Source organism: Zonotrichia albicollis, chromosome 19 (assembly GCF_047830755.1).
Source record: "Zonotrichia albicollis isolate bZonAlb1 chromosome 19, bZonAlb1.hap1, whole genome shotgun sequence".
Lineage (NCBI taxonomy): Eukaryota > Metazoa > Chordata > Aves > Passeriformes > Passerellidae > Zonotrichia > Zonotrichia albicollis.
Genome location: NC_133837.1, coordinates 8,167,701 through 8,182,696, shown reverse-complemented (window position 1 = coordinate 8,182,696; position 14,996 = coordinate 8,167,701). Strand labels below are relative to the sequence as shown.

At 38.1% G+C, this 14,996-nt stretch overlaps 1 protein-coding gene across 5 annotated transcripts in view; it reads left to right on the top strand.

The window, feature by feature from the left end:
• The window catches only part of CA10 (carbonic anhydrase 10), a 146,425-nt gene that overhangs the window by 109,982 nt on the left and 21,447 nt on the right, over nucleotides 1-14,996 (top strand). For all 5 annotated transcript variants that reach the window (XM_074554770.1, XM_074554768.1, XM_074554767.1 and 2 more), the window contains one exon: nucleotides 10,610-10,795. In XM_074554770.1, the coding sequence (XP_074410871.1) occupies nucleotides 10,610-10,795 (186 nt within the window). The remainder of the gene's footprint in view (nucleotides 1-10,609; nucleotides 10,796-14,996) is intronic.

Below are 14,996 nucleotides of genomic sequence, written 5' to 3'. Positions count from 1 at the left end.
ATGAAATTAGTCAATAGGTTTGTCATTTTAAAGATGATCAAAGGATTTGTTTATTAGGCATCATCTAGGCTTTATTAATAGTTGGTATGAAAATAATAAGACATAAGCCATATTAGACATACAAATCTTTAAATTACATCAGGGAGTGGACATTTTTCTCTAAGTGAAGGGTTGGGAGCAGTTCCTATCTCTGCTTTAGCCTATATTAGTCACCAATTACATACCAAAACCTGATAATGCTCACCAATTCCAGTAGCTCAGGGGCAGCAGAATCTGTGAATTTAAAACCATTAAAAATACCAAGTGTGCTGAAATTTTTACTGGACTCTTGTAAGCAATAGTTATTCTGATCTGCAAGAGTTAATTTCTGAAAGCTCCAGCTTGGCCTGAGCACTGTCTAATTGGTATGAACATAAGCACATTTAAAGTATTTTCCTCTTCTGCAGGCAAGAACAGCAAACCTGAGTGTGAGAAGAAACTCTAAAACTCATCTTGGTTAGGGATAAGGAGAGGGAGGCTGTCTTTACACTGTCTGTAAGATGTTCAGCACCTCTCAATTCCTCAGCTTTAATTTATCCCAAATAGAACTGTGAGCACAGAAATACTTGTGCCAACACCCAGAGCTGGGGAAGATCCTCCTACACAGGCATTTGAGAGCATCCAGCCCCAGCTGGCCACAAAGGAAAAAAGGTAAAAAAAAAAAAAACAGGAGAAAAAGCAATTGCTGATAAATAGATTGTAGATCCATAGCTGAAAATGGACTATTTAGTCTTCCTGGGAAGATAATAAAGATGAACTTGTCAACAGGTTTCAACAGATGAAACATTCCCGAAACTTTAGAATGTAGGTGATAAAATACTTCTTAAAAATTAACTTTTCTGTGTGGAAAGCTGAGATTCTCTATAGTCTAAATGGTATCTGTATTGGAAAAGCATTATTCATATGCTGATTCCTAGCTAACTTTATCCCTTAACTCCTTCCTCTTTTCCTTAGGGATTCGTTTGCAGAGCCAGATAAATCTGTACTTTGTAAGCAAAGCAACCAAGAAAACAGAGGGGAATTGGTGGCAAATTGTCACAGTGGTAAAATTGGTTTTCTAATAGCCTTTTCCAGAATAGTTTCTCACAATTTCTTTAGGATTTGAGCTAATGGAAAAATGTCTTTCACTCTACGTGGAATAAGACATATCTGGGAATGATCTAAGGGGGCAGAGGTTCTTCTTGGTATCCAGAGCCTTGGTTTTGGTTACTTGTAAAAATGCTGATTTATGTGACTGCTGTGTACATGGAGCTTTACAGGAGATCGGTGTGTGGAACAAAGGACTGGCTCTTTCCCCGTAGCCATGGAATCCATAAACGTGGCAGGGAATGGGAAAAAAAACCGACCAACTAAACAAAAAACCCCAAACCAACCAAAAAGCAACACAAAAGAGAAAAGAATTGACACAAAATTTCTTGACCAAGTTAAGCAGAGGAGTGCTCCTAAGTGAATCTGGAGCTCAAATTTATGTTGTAACCCAAATTTCCTACTCTTCTATCCACCTTGCATTATGCATTGTCAGGAGAAAAAGTGAAGAGTTTTGGCAGAGTGGGAAGTGACAAGAAAAGCAAAGATAGGTTCAGGACAGGGATTGGTTGTTTGTTTTTCTTTTATTTCTTCCTCTTCTGCAGTTCTGCTGTTTTCTCAACATAAAAAGTACACAGATGCTTTTGAGGCAGACAAAATGAGAACAGTAAAGCAATTCTCTGTTAAACTGGAACAGTAATAATTTGAACAGGAAAGGCTAATTTATTCACCTTCTTTAAAGAAATAGAAAAAACAGGCCAGGACAAAACAGCTCTAAAAGAAAAAAAAAGCAAAACTCTCAGTAAATTATGCTACTAGGCAGAATAGCCCACAATTTTTGCATGTCACAAAGGATTTGCCTTGACACGTAATGAGTTTTATTGAGGTCAAATTTCAAGTTATCTAAATACTAGTTTACCTCCAGAGATACAGGGCTTGGGAAATTATATTGCAATAATTATGAATTTTTTTTCTTGGCACTGATTTGAGAAGCAGTGAATATTATAAGTAACACTATTCTCAAAAACTTTCAAAAAAAACTCATAAAACTTTTTTCCCTTTCATGGCTAAAAAGCTGAGTTTATCAACTTTATATTTCCACTCATTTATAATTTAATTAAACCATCACCATGCTTCTTTGGCTGCACCACAGCTGAGTCCCTGCAGTTTTCCTTAGGATCAGTTCATGGATCATGGCTGGAGTAGGCAGAGGATCACAAAAGACAGCAGCAGTCCCTTCCTTATTTTAGAGAGTTTATGAAAACTTAATAGGCCTAGAAATTCAAACATCCTGGCAGCAAAGGACTAGAGAAATAAATAAGTGGTGTTTTCTAGCTCTTGGAAAATTGAATCATTAACCCTAATAATGGTGTGTTTTGGCTGTAGAGTAAAACAGATGAGCTTTGAGGGCACATCCTTTACCTTGGGCAGGAAACTCTGTGATTCTCAGGCACTCGGATCTGCTGTTCTGCATGCAAAACAGCAACAAAGAACAAAGGTTTTTTATTAATCTAGGCTTGTGTGAGAGGACATTTTTCTCCTCCTTACTATTAATAAAGTTAGTAAAAAATAAAATATTTCACTTCTATAGATGTCTATATAGAGGTACATATACATACATGTATAAAGATACATAGATCCAGGTAAATAAAGCAGTGAGTACATTAATAACCTACACAACATTACACTGTTAATTACTTAACCTGAAAGATACTTCTCAAATTAATTTAGCACAGCCTTTTTGCTAATACTATGCACAAACAGTAAAGTGGAAGATGCACCAAGAGTTTAAATGAGAATTTCAATCAACTGGCTATATCTCATCCTCTCAGCAGGGAAGGATGTGTTGGGAATGAAAGTACTGAAGAAAATGTAGAAGCAAAATCAAGATCTTAGAAAGCTGGAACATATTTATTAAGACACTGTTGATCAAATGAGACTTAATCATCAAATGTCTTAAGTCTGTCTTGCTAGATGGTAAAAATAAGGAAATTAAAACACACTAATTTCAATATACATCCTATAAATTTCTGTCTGATCTGGATTCCTTCGGAAAACCTCTATCTTTTCAAGCCAAGACCTCTCTGAAGGAAGAGCTCTGAAATCAGGCAGCTCCAAAGGTCAGTGTATCAGTGTAACTCATTAAAAAGGACCTCAGGCCCTCTGTTTTTTAACATACTCAATTTTACCTTTTGAAGCCACATAAAAATGGAAAGAGCAATTTTTCATTGATCTGTATTTCTCATAAATTTGTTGGCTTCTCTGCCATTTACAACCTTTTAAATATTTATCTAATCCTTCAGATTTTGAAAAGGCAGCTCTTTTGACATCCCTTTACCAGAGACAAAAAATATCCTTAATACAACTTTTAATGCAGATTCTTCAAACAAAACCAAACTAAAATCTCTTTATATACTGCAAGACTACATTAGGGAAAGGAGTTCTCCAAAACCCTTCATATTCCTTTAATTACTTTTTGACTTAGCCTATTTATAAACTAAGGTTAATAAACTAAGAGGAGCATGCAAATGTATTTTTCCCTCCTTAGTGTAATGCTTGTGACTGTCACAGCACAGGATGAGGGTTGCTGTCAGTGGTAAAAAAGTGGCAGTGGACACACAGGATTTTTAACAGCTGAGTTCTGCAGTCTGGCTTAAAATGCCCCAAAATATCTTTTTTACTCACAATGGAATGCTTTTTATTAAGGAGAGAATGATATCATGGCAAAGCTGGTGTCAACATGCCCAGCATTTATTAGTGCAAGACACCATAAATTTGGCTGCATTTGCTTTAGGCTCCATAGTTACTAACAAGCAGAAATCATTGTATTAATGGAGTAGTGGGAACAGAATTTATGCCTCAGGTTTTGGCTTTTATATTTTTCAGACTCTGTGCTGCTTTAGTGTGTGGGTCTGGGCTTGATATAAAGGGATGGTGAGCTCTGTGCACAGAGCAGGGAGACAAAACAATTCCTTCTCTGGCTGGGGACCCAAGGACAAATGATCCAGAGCTCAGGCCCAAGAGCACAAACAACATGGACTGGAGAGAGAAAAACAAGAAGGATGGGACTGCATGGGCTGGAGCTGTAATTGGACAATTAGCTCCAACACACTAATGGACCAAAGCTTATAAAAGTCTGAGACCTCATGACAGGCTGTCCATTTTGTGACCATTTTGGGTTCACCCTGGCTGGGCTCTTGTGCTGCCCAAGGTGGATCCATTGAGGCCTCCTAAAAAAACCCTGCTTTATTCTTTAGCTTCATCTAGTCTCTGTTCTAGGTCAGCCTTCACAAGGCATGGCAATGAAGCACTTTATTATCCCTAAAAGGCAGCATGTGGCCCATGCACTCTGTGGCGTGTTACCAATGTCCTTGGGGCAATTTCATTCCTGCACATCCTATGGCATATAATTATCTCAAGACTAACCATGACCCTGTGGTCCTCTATTAAAATTATATTGTGTTACAGAATGGAGTATACATTATTGAAGCATATTATTTTGATTACTGAAATTTGACATACTGTTCTCATTAGCCAGTAAGCCTGAATATTTAATTTATGATGTAAACTCCACTTTTTTTGTGGACTAGTCACTTATGGGAAGTAAACCAACAAAAATGCAGAGGAGTGAATGGGAAAAGTTCCTGGTGAAAATGGGGCTTTAAAAGCAGAAAAAAAGCGTATCATGCCATATACTGGTAGATGACACATTACATTAGGCCGGTAAATGAGTTAATTAGGCTCATTAACATCATTTCCTTTTATAAAGTTTTCAACTGAGGAGATGAAAAGATTATGTTAATCTTTACACTTCTCTCTTACATTTTACATTTTTCACATGGGCCTTTTTTAATCAAATATTGATGATGGTGCCTGTTGTTCTTCAAAGCCCAGCAATTAGATTGCAGCTCCCTCCCAGTAAGTGGTGTTTTCTTATCTTTATTTCCCTTCTCTCCACATTTTTTTTTTCATAAACACAACATAAGGTCCATTGAATTCTTGCCAGAAAAGCCACTCTGGATGTTTTATCGGGTGATCAAGAAACCTGTAGAGCCTGAATCCCCCAAACTCTTCTGGAGCTGTGGGACAGATCCCACAGTTCTGTCCCACAGTTCTGTCCCACAGCTGGATCCACCACTCCTCAATTAAAGCCGCAGACTGCAGCAGTGCCATAGAAACCAGATGAATTTTCCTCTTCTGCCTGGCTGTCCCTGTGGGATACAGGTAAAGGCTGTGTGGAATGGGTGGACACTGCTCTCTGCTGGCAGCAAGGAAAGCATGCAGGAAACAGAATTTTCCCCTGAAATTACTTTCAAAAATAAAGCATTTCCACAATTTCTTTACATTGTGTTGCATGCAGTGATTAAGCATAAAGGCAGGGGGAAGGTATTAGGATAAAATAACTCTTCGAATTTATAAATATTAATTGAAAGCACCTAAATAAAACTGCATCTTCTGCAGAAAATACCTGCTTAAATACAATTTTGAAATTTCTTTTGTACATGTATCTCCATACACACAGAAAATTCCTCAGGACCAGAATAAAGATCTCAAAAGTTTGGAAAATCAATAGAACAGGTGTCTCCTATTTGAATATGGCAATCTCCTCTTTAAGAGAAGACTTCAAAACACTTATTCTTTAAAGGATTGTTTAACTGCAACTCTATAAAACCATTTTATATTCCAGCTTGGGCCCCCTCTAGTAGCAGCTCGAGGAATCAGCACCATAAAACTACTGAAAATAACCAGATACCATAAGAACAATATTAAGAGAACAAATGTTCTCATGTAGTAGCCACTGCTACTGCACGAAATAAAGGAATATAAGTGTGCTGCAGAGAGCAAAGCAGGTTGCTCTGGCAGGTTACCTCTGAAATTCTGGTTTGGTGCAGTGCTTCCACACTGCCCCTAAAGTGAGATTTCAGATCACACACCCGAAGCAGCCTCTGCTTTGCACAAGGGAGGTAAGGGTACTTTCTATAGTCCAGTCAATTTGAATCAGGGAGGAAAAAACTTTATATCACTGAACATGGTCAAGATACTGTGAACAACCACCACCAAAGTAACCCCATTAAATGAAAGCAATTTGCTTGAGGGGCTCAGAAGAATGATTCAGTTTATTACTGCACATAGAAACTCAAGTTCAGATAACATTAGTTAGAGAGTGAAATTTTCCATGGGACAATTCTTCCTAACTGTCAGGAGGAAAATGAATCACTCTGGCAAAGATGTTGACATATCCCAGGGAAATAAAAAAAAAAAAAAGGATACTTTTTTTGCATTTTTTCACCTTAAGATGCATAGATGGGGGATTCTATGGCATATTTAATATTAGTGTTAATGCTTTAATGTTTCTTGGAGCACCCATCCCTCCATGGAGCTGCTCAGGGACAGGAGCTGAGCAGAAATCCTCGTCACAGATTCCTTGGGATCCCTATGGCACTGCTGCCATTGCTGAGGAGCAGAAACCAGAGGTAATGGTAGATTGGTTCAGGTGCTGCTCACAGAGGAGGAAAATCCACAATTCCCACCCCTCCCAGAGTCTGCACAGCTGCTTTCCTGTTCTGCTGGAACGTGGCACTCCAGGAGGAAAATATGGAAACGCCAGGCCGCAGATGATCAAAAACTGGTTATTGCAGCACGTAAAACCAGGGCACTATAATTCCTCCAAAAGACAGCTCAAACCTTGGTGATTTGTTTCCCTCCAAAGCAATAAGCCTTCTTTGGACTGTATGTATTTTTATCCTAAAGAAAGGAACACCCAGTATTGCAGATAAGATCCAAGGACACCAGGGAAGGCAGCCATACACAATTGATTTTCCTGCTTCCTTGCATTCAGTGCTGCTCCAATGGCAGGTTCTGATACAAGTTTAAAAATGTTCTTGAAACTAATCTTCAGCTCACTTTTAACTTAAATAAATCCAAAAGGTAACAGTTCACTATCTGTAAAGGCCCCAGGAAGCAGAGGGTCTGTGCCACCCATTGAAGGTGACAATGAACTGCAGATGTAGCATGGAATTGAAAGGCAAAGCATCCATCCCCTTTCCTCTTGCATTCCCTGCTCACATTTCCAGCATGGCTGCACCCTGAAACAGGCTTCCTTTTCTCCTGCTCAGCGTTTTGAAGGCTCTTTTAACGGAGGCTGTAATATGAAGATGTAGGCCACAAAGGAAGTTCTGGCAAGTATTTTGTTCAGTACTGTCTGTGGAAGAAAAGACGAAGGGAACAAGATGCAGAGTTACCTGGGACAAAACAAAAATGTTTCCACAGATGCTGGGTTAAAAACCACCGTGGAGGGGGGAGAAGAATATTTTTGGGCTAGTTTTTATGTGGATTTTGTTTTGGTTTAGGGATTTTGCTGTTTTGTTTTTTTTTTTATTATTGTGGGGGTTATCCTAATGGTCATAAAGTCTGTAGCATTTCAAGATAAATGTGCAGCAAAGAGATTGTGTTTCTTGGGTGTGCATTTGTACTGACTTTGCTTATGTTCCACCTTTCAAAGAGCAGAATTGTGCCTTTTTTTGTGGTCGCAGAGCCAAGTTATACACAAGCTCCCACAAGATATCCAGATCTTATTGAGAAATGAAGTATCGAATATATCAGCAGCCTATGCCCATATGGATGTTTTGCACCAAGATAAAGAGAGAGAAAAATGCTGCTGGAGAATGATGTGCACAAAGCTCTGTGAAGCAAGAATTAAAAGCAGTGAGATTTAAAAGAAAATAACTACATCAGGAATATGTTAATAAATTAATTAAAGCCTACCAAAGTTGAAGTGTTCCATAATTAATATTGAAGCCCATGAGAGTGCTTTCTTCTAACTGGGGATTTTGCCACGGATAATATTACCTGTTTGGAAATGTTTCTAAATCTGTGAGGAAAATGAGGTCAACTGAGATTGTGGCCTAATCATTAACTTGTAGGATTTTGGACTTTTCTGTTTTCTCAGACCAGCTTTATGGATGATTTATTATGTTTTCTCTACTGCAGTCTCATTTCTAGCACATCAGATAAATGTGAATATTAATCTTTTTTAAAAAGAGGAGATCAAGATTTAGTGCTTATTTCTTCTCTAGGTTTGTTTGCTGAGTTTTCATCTTTGTGTATCTTTCAAGTCAAGCACGCAGAGAACAAAGTTGAGCAAGAAGCAGCACAAAGGCCACCATGCTGAAACACTTGAGATCCATCTGACTAATTAGGAAATATATAGATTAGGAAATATATATCTATCGTTATATAGATCTTAACAGGTCTTTTTTATGAGCCTTTTAAACTACCCTATAACATTTTATCCAGTCCACATATAAAAATTAAATACTGTGCTTTTTGGAGTAGCAGAGACTGTTCACTGAGGCAGGAAAAGGGAACACCTTTCCCATAAGGTGCCTACTCACCATACCATTTACTTTGTAGGGTAATGTACAAAATGCAGAAAATACTTCCTTGTCAACTTCTAAACCTGCCACCTTTTGTAAGGCCACATGCAAGTTTGCTTTCCCCAAAACCAACTTAATTTGCTGTTCTGAAATGAGTCACCATTGCTTTAAAGGCTCAGTACTATAAATATGTAGAATCCTTCTCTTACCAGTAGTGAGCAAGATCAGCACCTCATTTTCCTGCAGTAGCAGTTAACACTGTACATAAGGAAAAGAAAATACATTTGCTCTGCAAAAGGCATTTGTGGGTATTGAGCTTGCTAACAGAGGGTGAACACATTCAAGTGTTTCTGTGTCCTAAATGTAAATGATTATACTTGAAACGTACACCTGTAAAGGTGGTAAGATTTTGGGGTTGTGTATAAACCAGAAAATATCCTATTTGGGTCAGTTTTACTTGGAGAGGGAAAATAATGGTAACCTCATTTGAGATTTATGCCAGTTTAAGTAAGAAAACGGTTTCTGAATATTTTTGCATGGCTGCTGAATTTAACTGAGGGTTCAGTGAAGTATGAGCTTCCAAGTGTGAATAAGAGGATTTATCCATTTCCCCCTGTTTGTTTTTAAACTCCATTTGTTATTTATGATTAGCAATTTTGTGTCATTTATATGCAGTGTACTGAAACTGAGTTCAATAAACTAACCTTCTTTGACTTATTAAGCTAAACTTGGTATTTAACTATTATGCCTGCAAAGTCAAGTAGAAAAAGTAAGAAGCATTTATAAATAAAATCATTGTGGCTTATTTGCAATGAACAGGAATATCTGTCTTTATGCCTTTTCATAAGAAATTTATTACTGCTTACTTTAAATTGGAATAAGCATCATAAAAAAAAGTAGAACATCTGTATCAAAGTTTAAGGAACCACAACAATCAAAAGCTGTTTAATCTACTACATTTAGCTCAAGTGCACAGTCTGTTCTGTGTAACTTTTTACAACATACTGTGAAAGAAAACACATCATTTAAACTCAGTAATTAGGATTATAGATAAAATGACACTGCAGCATATTACCATAATATTAATTATGGTAATATTTACCATTAATTACCATAATACTGATGTAGTATAGTATATAATACATAACAGTCAGTGTCTTTCTTTAATTTTACATTGAAGTGCAAGAAGCATATTGTTGCTACACTTCTGCTTCTTAAGTTAAATGAATGTTTTTCAAGTGTACATTTGTATCCATGCAGAATGTTTTTAAATAAATAATAACTCTAATTCAAACTGGTATATTTGACTTTCTAATGGCATAAATTAAAGAATTTCTAGGTCTAGAAACTTTTTCTAAGACGGTGGAAATCATGACAGAATTATATTCCATATGAAAAATTTTTGCAATCATTTTTCATTACAGTAGCTGTAAATCAGTTTGCAAATTTGCAAATGAAGCACAACATTGAGCCTTTTAAAAAATAAAGATGAATCTTAAGGAGCTATTTGATGTGTAGCATGAGCTAGACATATATAATCAAATTGGAATTAGTTCTGTACTTCTCTGGTTAAAAGACCTGGCAATTGTACACATAAAATATTTATAACAAAACAAAGAGACTTGCATAGGAAGACAGTGAAGGTTTTTATCTACAGCTCCAGGAGACACAGAGTTCCATATTAATGAAAAATTGCATCTCAGCTTTTTGCAGCACCTTTACTTTTGCGTAACTTTGTTATAAATATTAAAAGAAGGGGGAAAAATTAAATTTCAGATTTGTTCGAGTGTACTTTAATAATTTATGTCAGCTGAAATGTTCCCATTTCCTGTGCAGAAATTTTCACATGAAGCCATTATTCAGACCTGGCAAGAAAAGTACTCTGAAAACCTACTTAATTAGAAGTGCAACAGTCCTATTCACCATGTCAGCCCAAGGCTAAAATGTGTACATAGGGTTTTAACAAAATATTTGAATACACAATGTAAGGTTCAAAGCAGAAATTGAAGTGTGACCTGAGGTTGGTTGTTCCATCTCACAACCACAAGATGCGTCGCCGTACTTGAGTGAAGGCATGTAAAGAGCAAAACCCCAGTCAAGTTTGTAAGTTTTGGAGATTATTTTGAAAAAAAAAAATATTTTTTTTTCCTCCTCTCCACTTTGTTTAGGTCAGTGGGACGATGTACAACACGGGGAGACACGTGTCCCTCCGGTTAGACAAGGAGCACCTGGTGAACATCTCCGGGGGCCCCATGACCTACAGCCACCGTCTGGAGGAAATCCGGTTACACTTTGGCAGCGAGGACAGCCAGGGCTCAGAGCACCTCCTCAATGGCCAGGCCTTTTCTGGAGAGGTATGTCACCGTGGGGAGGTGGTACCACCAGGAATTGCCCGCCTCTTATTTCTGCCCGAAGGTATTTGCAAGTTAATCGGTAAAAACTGTTTTCCTGCAGCCGTTCTGCAAATCGGTGCATTGTTTAATCGGGTCTCTTTGGATGGGGCCTTTATGTCTCTTGTAAAGGGAAGTGTGAGATTAACTACAAAGTAATCCTGGAAGTGCTTCAAATTCCCACAGAAGTGCTACTTCTGCTTCTCAATGGTGTGTAAAACTTCACATTGAGTACCATTCTGCCTTTGATTCATGAAGAAACAAGGCGATACTTGATTCTGGAGATGACTCCACAGAATTCTGCTCAAGAAATAAAGTTAACTGCATACACAGTCCCTGGCAGAATAGTAATGTTTTATCTTAAATATGTGTCTATAACATGTATTTCCTGTCCCAAGAAAGACCATAATTTCTTGATTCTGATACCTATTCTAGAATGGCTCATTATTCTTGCTGGATAAATATTTTAGTGGCTTAGATGGAGCCATTTTTCAAGATTTACGATAAAGTTTGCAGATTTTCTGGGACAAACAAAATGGGATCCTTCCATTTTCCTTATATAGGAACATTCTCACATAAAAGAGGTGCATGAGGTTTGCAGTACCCCATCGTCCTCCAGCTTGGGCCATGGCTGTGAACTACGCAGTGTCCAACTCTACAACTCAAAATAGTGGTTCACAATAACTCTGTTATTTTAGGGATTATTTTTAAAGCCACTCTCTTACCATTCTTTCAGAATATCAAAAAAGAAAAGCTTTCTAATCATTAAGCACTTACTTTCTCAAAGATGAGTAATCAAATTAACATCTGTACTGTGCATCACAGACTGGTGATGAGTCACTTAATGTGTGGCATTTTCTTTGGCACTGAGCAACAGCAGTTATTTAAGAGTAAGGAATTAATTGCAGCATTGTTACCTGATGATGTTATAATTGATGGTAATCATTGGCTTTGTTTTATAAGCGACATATAGCCTGTGGCAGTTTTTTTTGTGAAATTACTAATGACTTACGCAACTGATTTTGGTTTTCTTTGTTCAATTCTATAAGTGAACTCATCATGTATTCCTCCTTTAAGTGCTGAAAGTAAAGGGTGTTGTAGTAAACAAGGTCTTTGCTTTGCTGTTCAGACACATGAGAGCAATATTTAAAACAAAAAAGTTGACTGAACATGAAAGCAAAAATCTGGTTGAAACATACCACAGCACTTGTAATGTGTCACCACCATTTCAGATGCTTTTAAAAGAGTTTTTAATTCATCAGTCCTAGACTATAACAATGGAAAAATGTAGAGCATTGTCTGGCAATACTTATTGTTATTAGCTATAGCCTCTTCTAGTTTTGAAAGCTGGAGTTCTGAAGTACTATTAACATTTGGTGGTTTTTAACAGAGACCTCAACATTTCTTAATAAGAGCAGAAAACTGAGCTTGGTGGAAGCTGCTGTCCATCAGTCAGGCACAACTGGGTCTGCAGCGTGTGCAGGATTCATCTTGTGGTCTGAATCCTCCTGCACTGAATAGAAAGAGCTCAGCACCTTCAAAGGAAAAATCAGTCCTGACAGCCAGAGCTGGGTCTCTTAGGACAGGGCAAATCACTCTGTGGAGATGCATTTTCCTTGACAACAGAGCACAGACAAGCAGCAGGCAGAGGAGTTGAGATTCAAGGACTCCCTTTCAGATACTGAGATGAATTCAGTGCTTTGGTTGGGGTTTTTAATGCGCCTGCCATTAAAGCATTTTGTCACTGATTATTTGCCATAGGCACAACTTGCCATATGCAAGTTATTACTCTGAAAGTTCTATCAAAGGCAAAGAGAATTCAGGATTTTAGCTAGAAAAGGCAAGTCCATTACTGTCCATCTCCTTCCATCATCTTGAACTTTATTTACTTTTTCTTATCTAAGTGTGAACATGCCACTACTTTACTACTCTGCTAATAACAGAACCAGCTGGCAACACAGCCTTCATCTGCTTAACCTTCAGTATAGGACTGGCCAGAAGCAGCTGTCACATTCTCTCAAATGCAAAATTCTTAGGAATAACAAAAATAGATTTTTTAAATTTCTTTTCCAAGGCATGTTCAATGTGAACAGTATATATTTGGTGTATTTTGTTACATGAATCTTTGCTCTTCTCCACTTCAGCCATTTATTTCCCATTTCCTCTGCCAATCAAAGCACAAAGTGACTGAGCTATCAGTCCCATACAGCACCTTCAGCCCAGCCTGATGCTTTGAAATCCACGTTCACAGCACAGCATGGGGGCATGGTCCCATCACTTCACATGCTGATACAAGAATTAATCTGGCAGCATCCATGGCTACAGGAGCTCAGCCAGCCAGTTCTCATTACCTGCTGCTGTTTTGCCCCCCTGAAGACTGAAGTATCCTGGTGAGGTTGTGCAGACCCAACTTCTTCTTCCTGCTCCAATCCACCAGACTCTCAGTGCAGCACTTGCACTGCACTAAAATTCATTAAATAATGCATTAGAGGAGCACGGCTTTCAAATTAGGGTTCTGCTAAGATTCTCCAGAAGAAGCAAACTTCTACCCTCTTTTTTATTTTATTTTCTGGGAGAACAGAAAAGCTTATGGTAATGTGCATAAATGATAAATTAGCATACTTGCCTGAAATAAGGAATTCTGATTCAGAGAAGGATAAAAGACTTCTTAGTACTACTAAGTGTACCACTGTCAAGTGCTTTAGAAGACAGATTAGTGTTCATTGCTTGCTCTCTTCACATTAAGAAAACAGGTAAGGATCAATAAAACATCACAAAAATATGCTACCTATAAAAACATCATGAAAAATACATAAAGCATTTGCAGAAAAGATCACCATGGGCAGAACGTGAAGCCCTCTTTACCACACACTCCTTTAGCAAGATATGCCTGTATTTCAAAGACAAAAACTAATAATCAAAGGGCCAGGCAGATTTCTCATCCCAGTTCTGAGTATCGTGGTTTTGGAACTCATGGGCTGTTCTGAAGAGTATTGTGGCACTCACCCGTGGAGCCAGTTTTACTCAAATCACAAATTACTACGCTAAGACTGCTTCAGTTGTTTTAAATTTTGGCACATTTTATTCCATATTTTCTTTCAAAGCAGTGGAGGCAGTGAGATATTTCCAGTGAGGTGCTCATGGACAAGCCTGGGAGGGCGGTGCTGCTGTGGTTTCAGCAGTACAACCCAGCCCTGACCCTTCCTGATTTGGGCACAAATACTGCCATGAAAGAGGCATCGGGCAGGAATATTTCCATCTGCACCCAGGGTTGCAAATCACAGCCTAACCCCAAGAATTCTAGTGTAGCTCAGAGTACCCTATGGGAGCCTTAAAGCTGTCATGCTTTTGGTACCCAGGTTGTGCCTTGGAGAGTCTGTCTGTACACACAAACATGATTTTATTCACACTCAGCCAGCCCTTCTTTGGGGAGGGGCATCACAGGCTTTTAGATGAATCACAAGACAAATGAGCAGGAAATCAGGGAAATTTCTGGTAGTTTTTGCTTATCTTTCTTAAAAAAAAATCTCTTTTTAACCAAGTTCCCTCCACAAGGTACTTTGGTTTTGACACATAAGCATTTTCCAGCAAAACCCTGTTTCAGCAAAAAAAAAAAACCAACTAGTTCTGCTTATGATTAGTGCAAACCCTTATTCTGTGTGAAGCCCAAGGGTGTGTTCAGTTAAGAGGATTTTCACTGTTTGATTTATAGCTTAGAGCCTCCCCATGTACTGTTCCTAAGTCACAGAAGGCACAATAGAGGAACTGTTCTTCCTCCTGACTGCTAGAGCCATTCCCTGGTGCAGTTAATTAGAAATAAAAAGGGATCACCCTTATTCTTCCAGATTCTAATGAATGTCAGTCTATTCTATTCTCATAGGATTTTCTTTCAGAAATCCAGGAAAATGATGAAAGGAAAAATGGCAGGGCAGAAAAATCCCCAAAAAACAAAAGCAACAACAACAACAGACAGTTCCGAAAGCCTTTTACCCATGGCCAATTTGAAAACATCTCACTATTTTTTAGATACAGTCAGTATTGAAGATGAATACTTCAAAGAAAGTTGGAGATCTTTTGTTAGAATTTTCAGCTGTCAGCGTATTCAGGGTTTATTCCCACTAATCTTCATATACATAAAAAATCCCTGGAAATGAGTGAAACCATG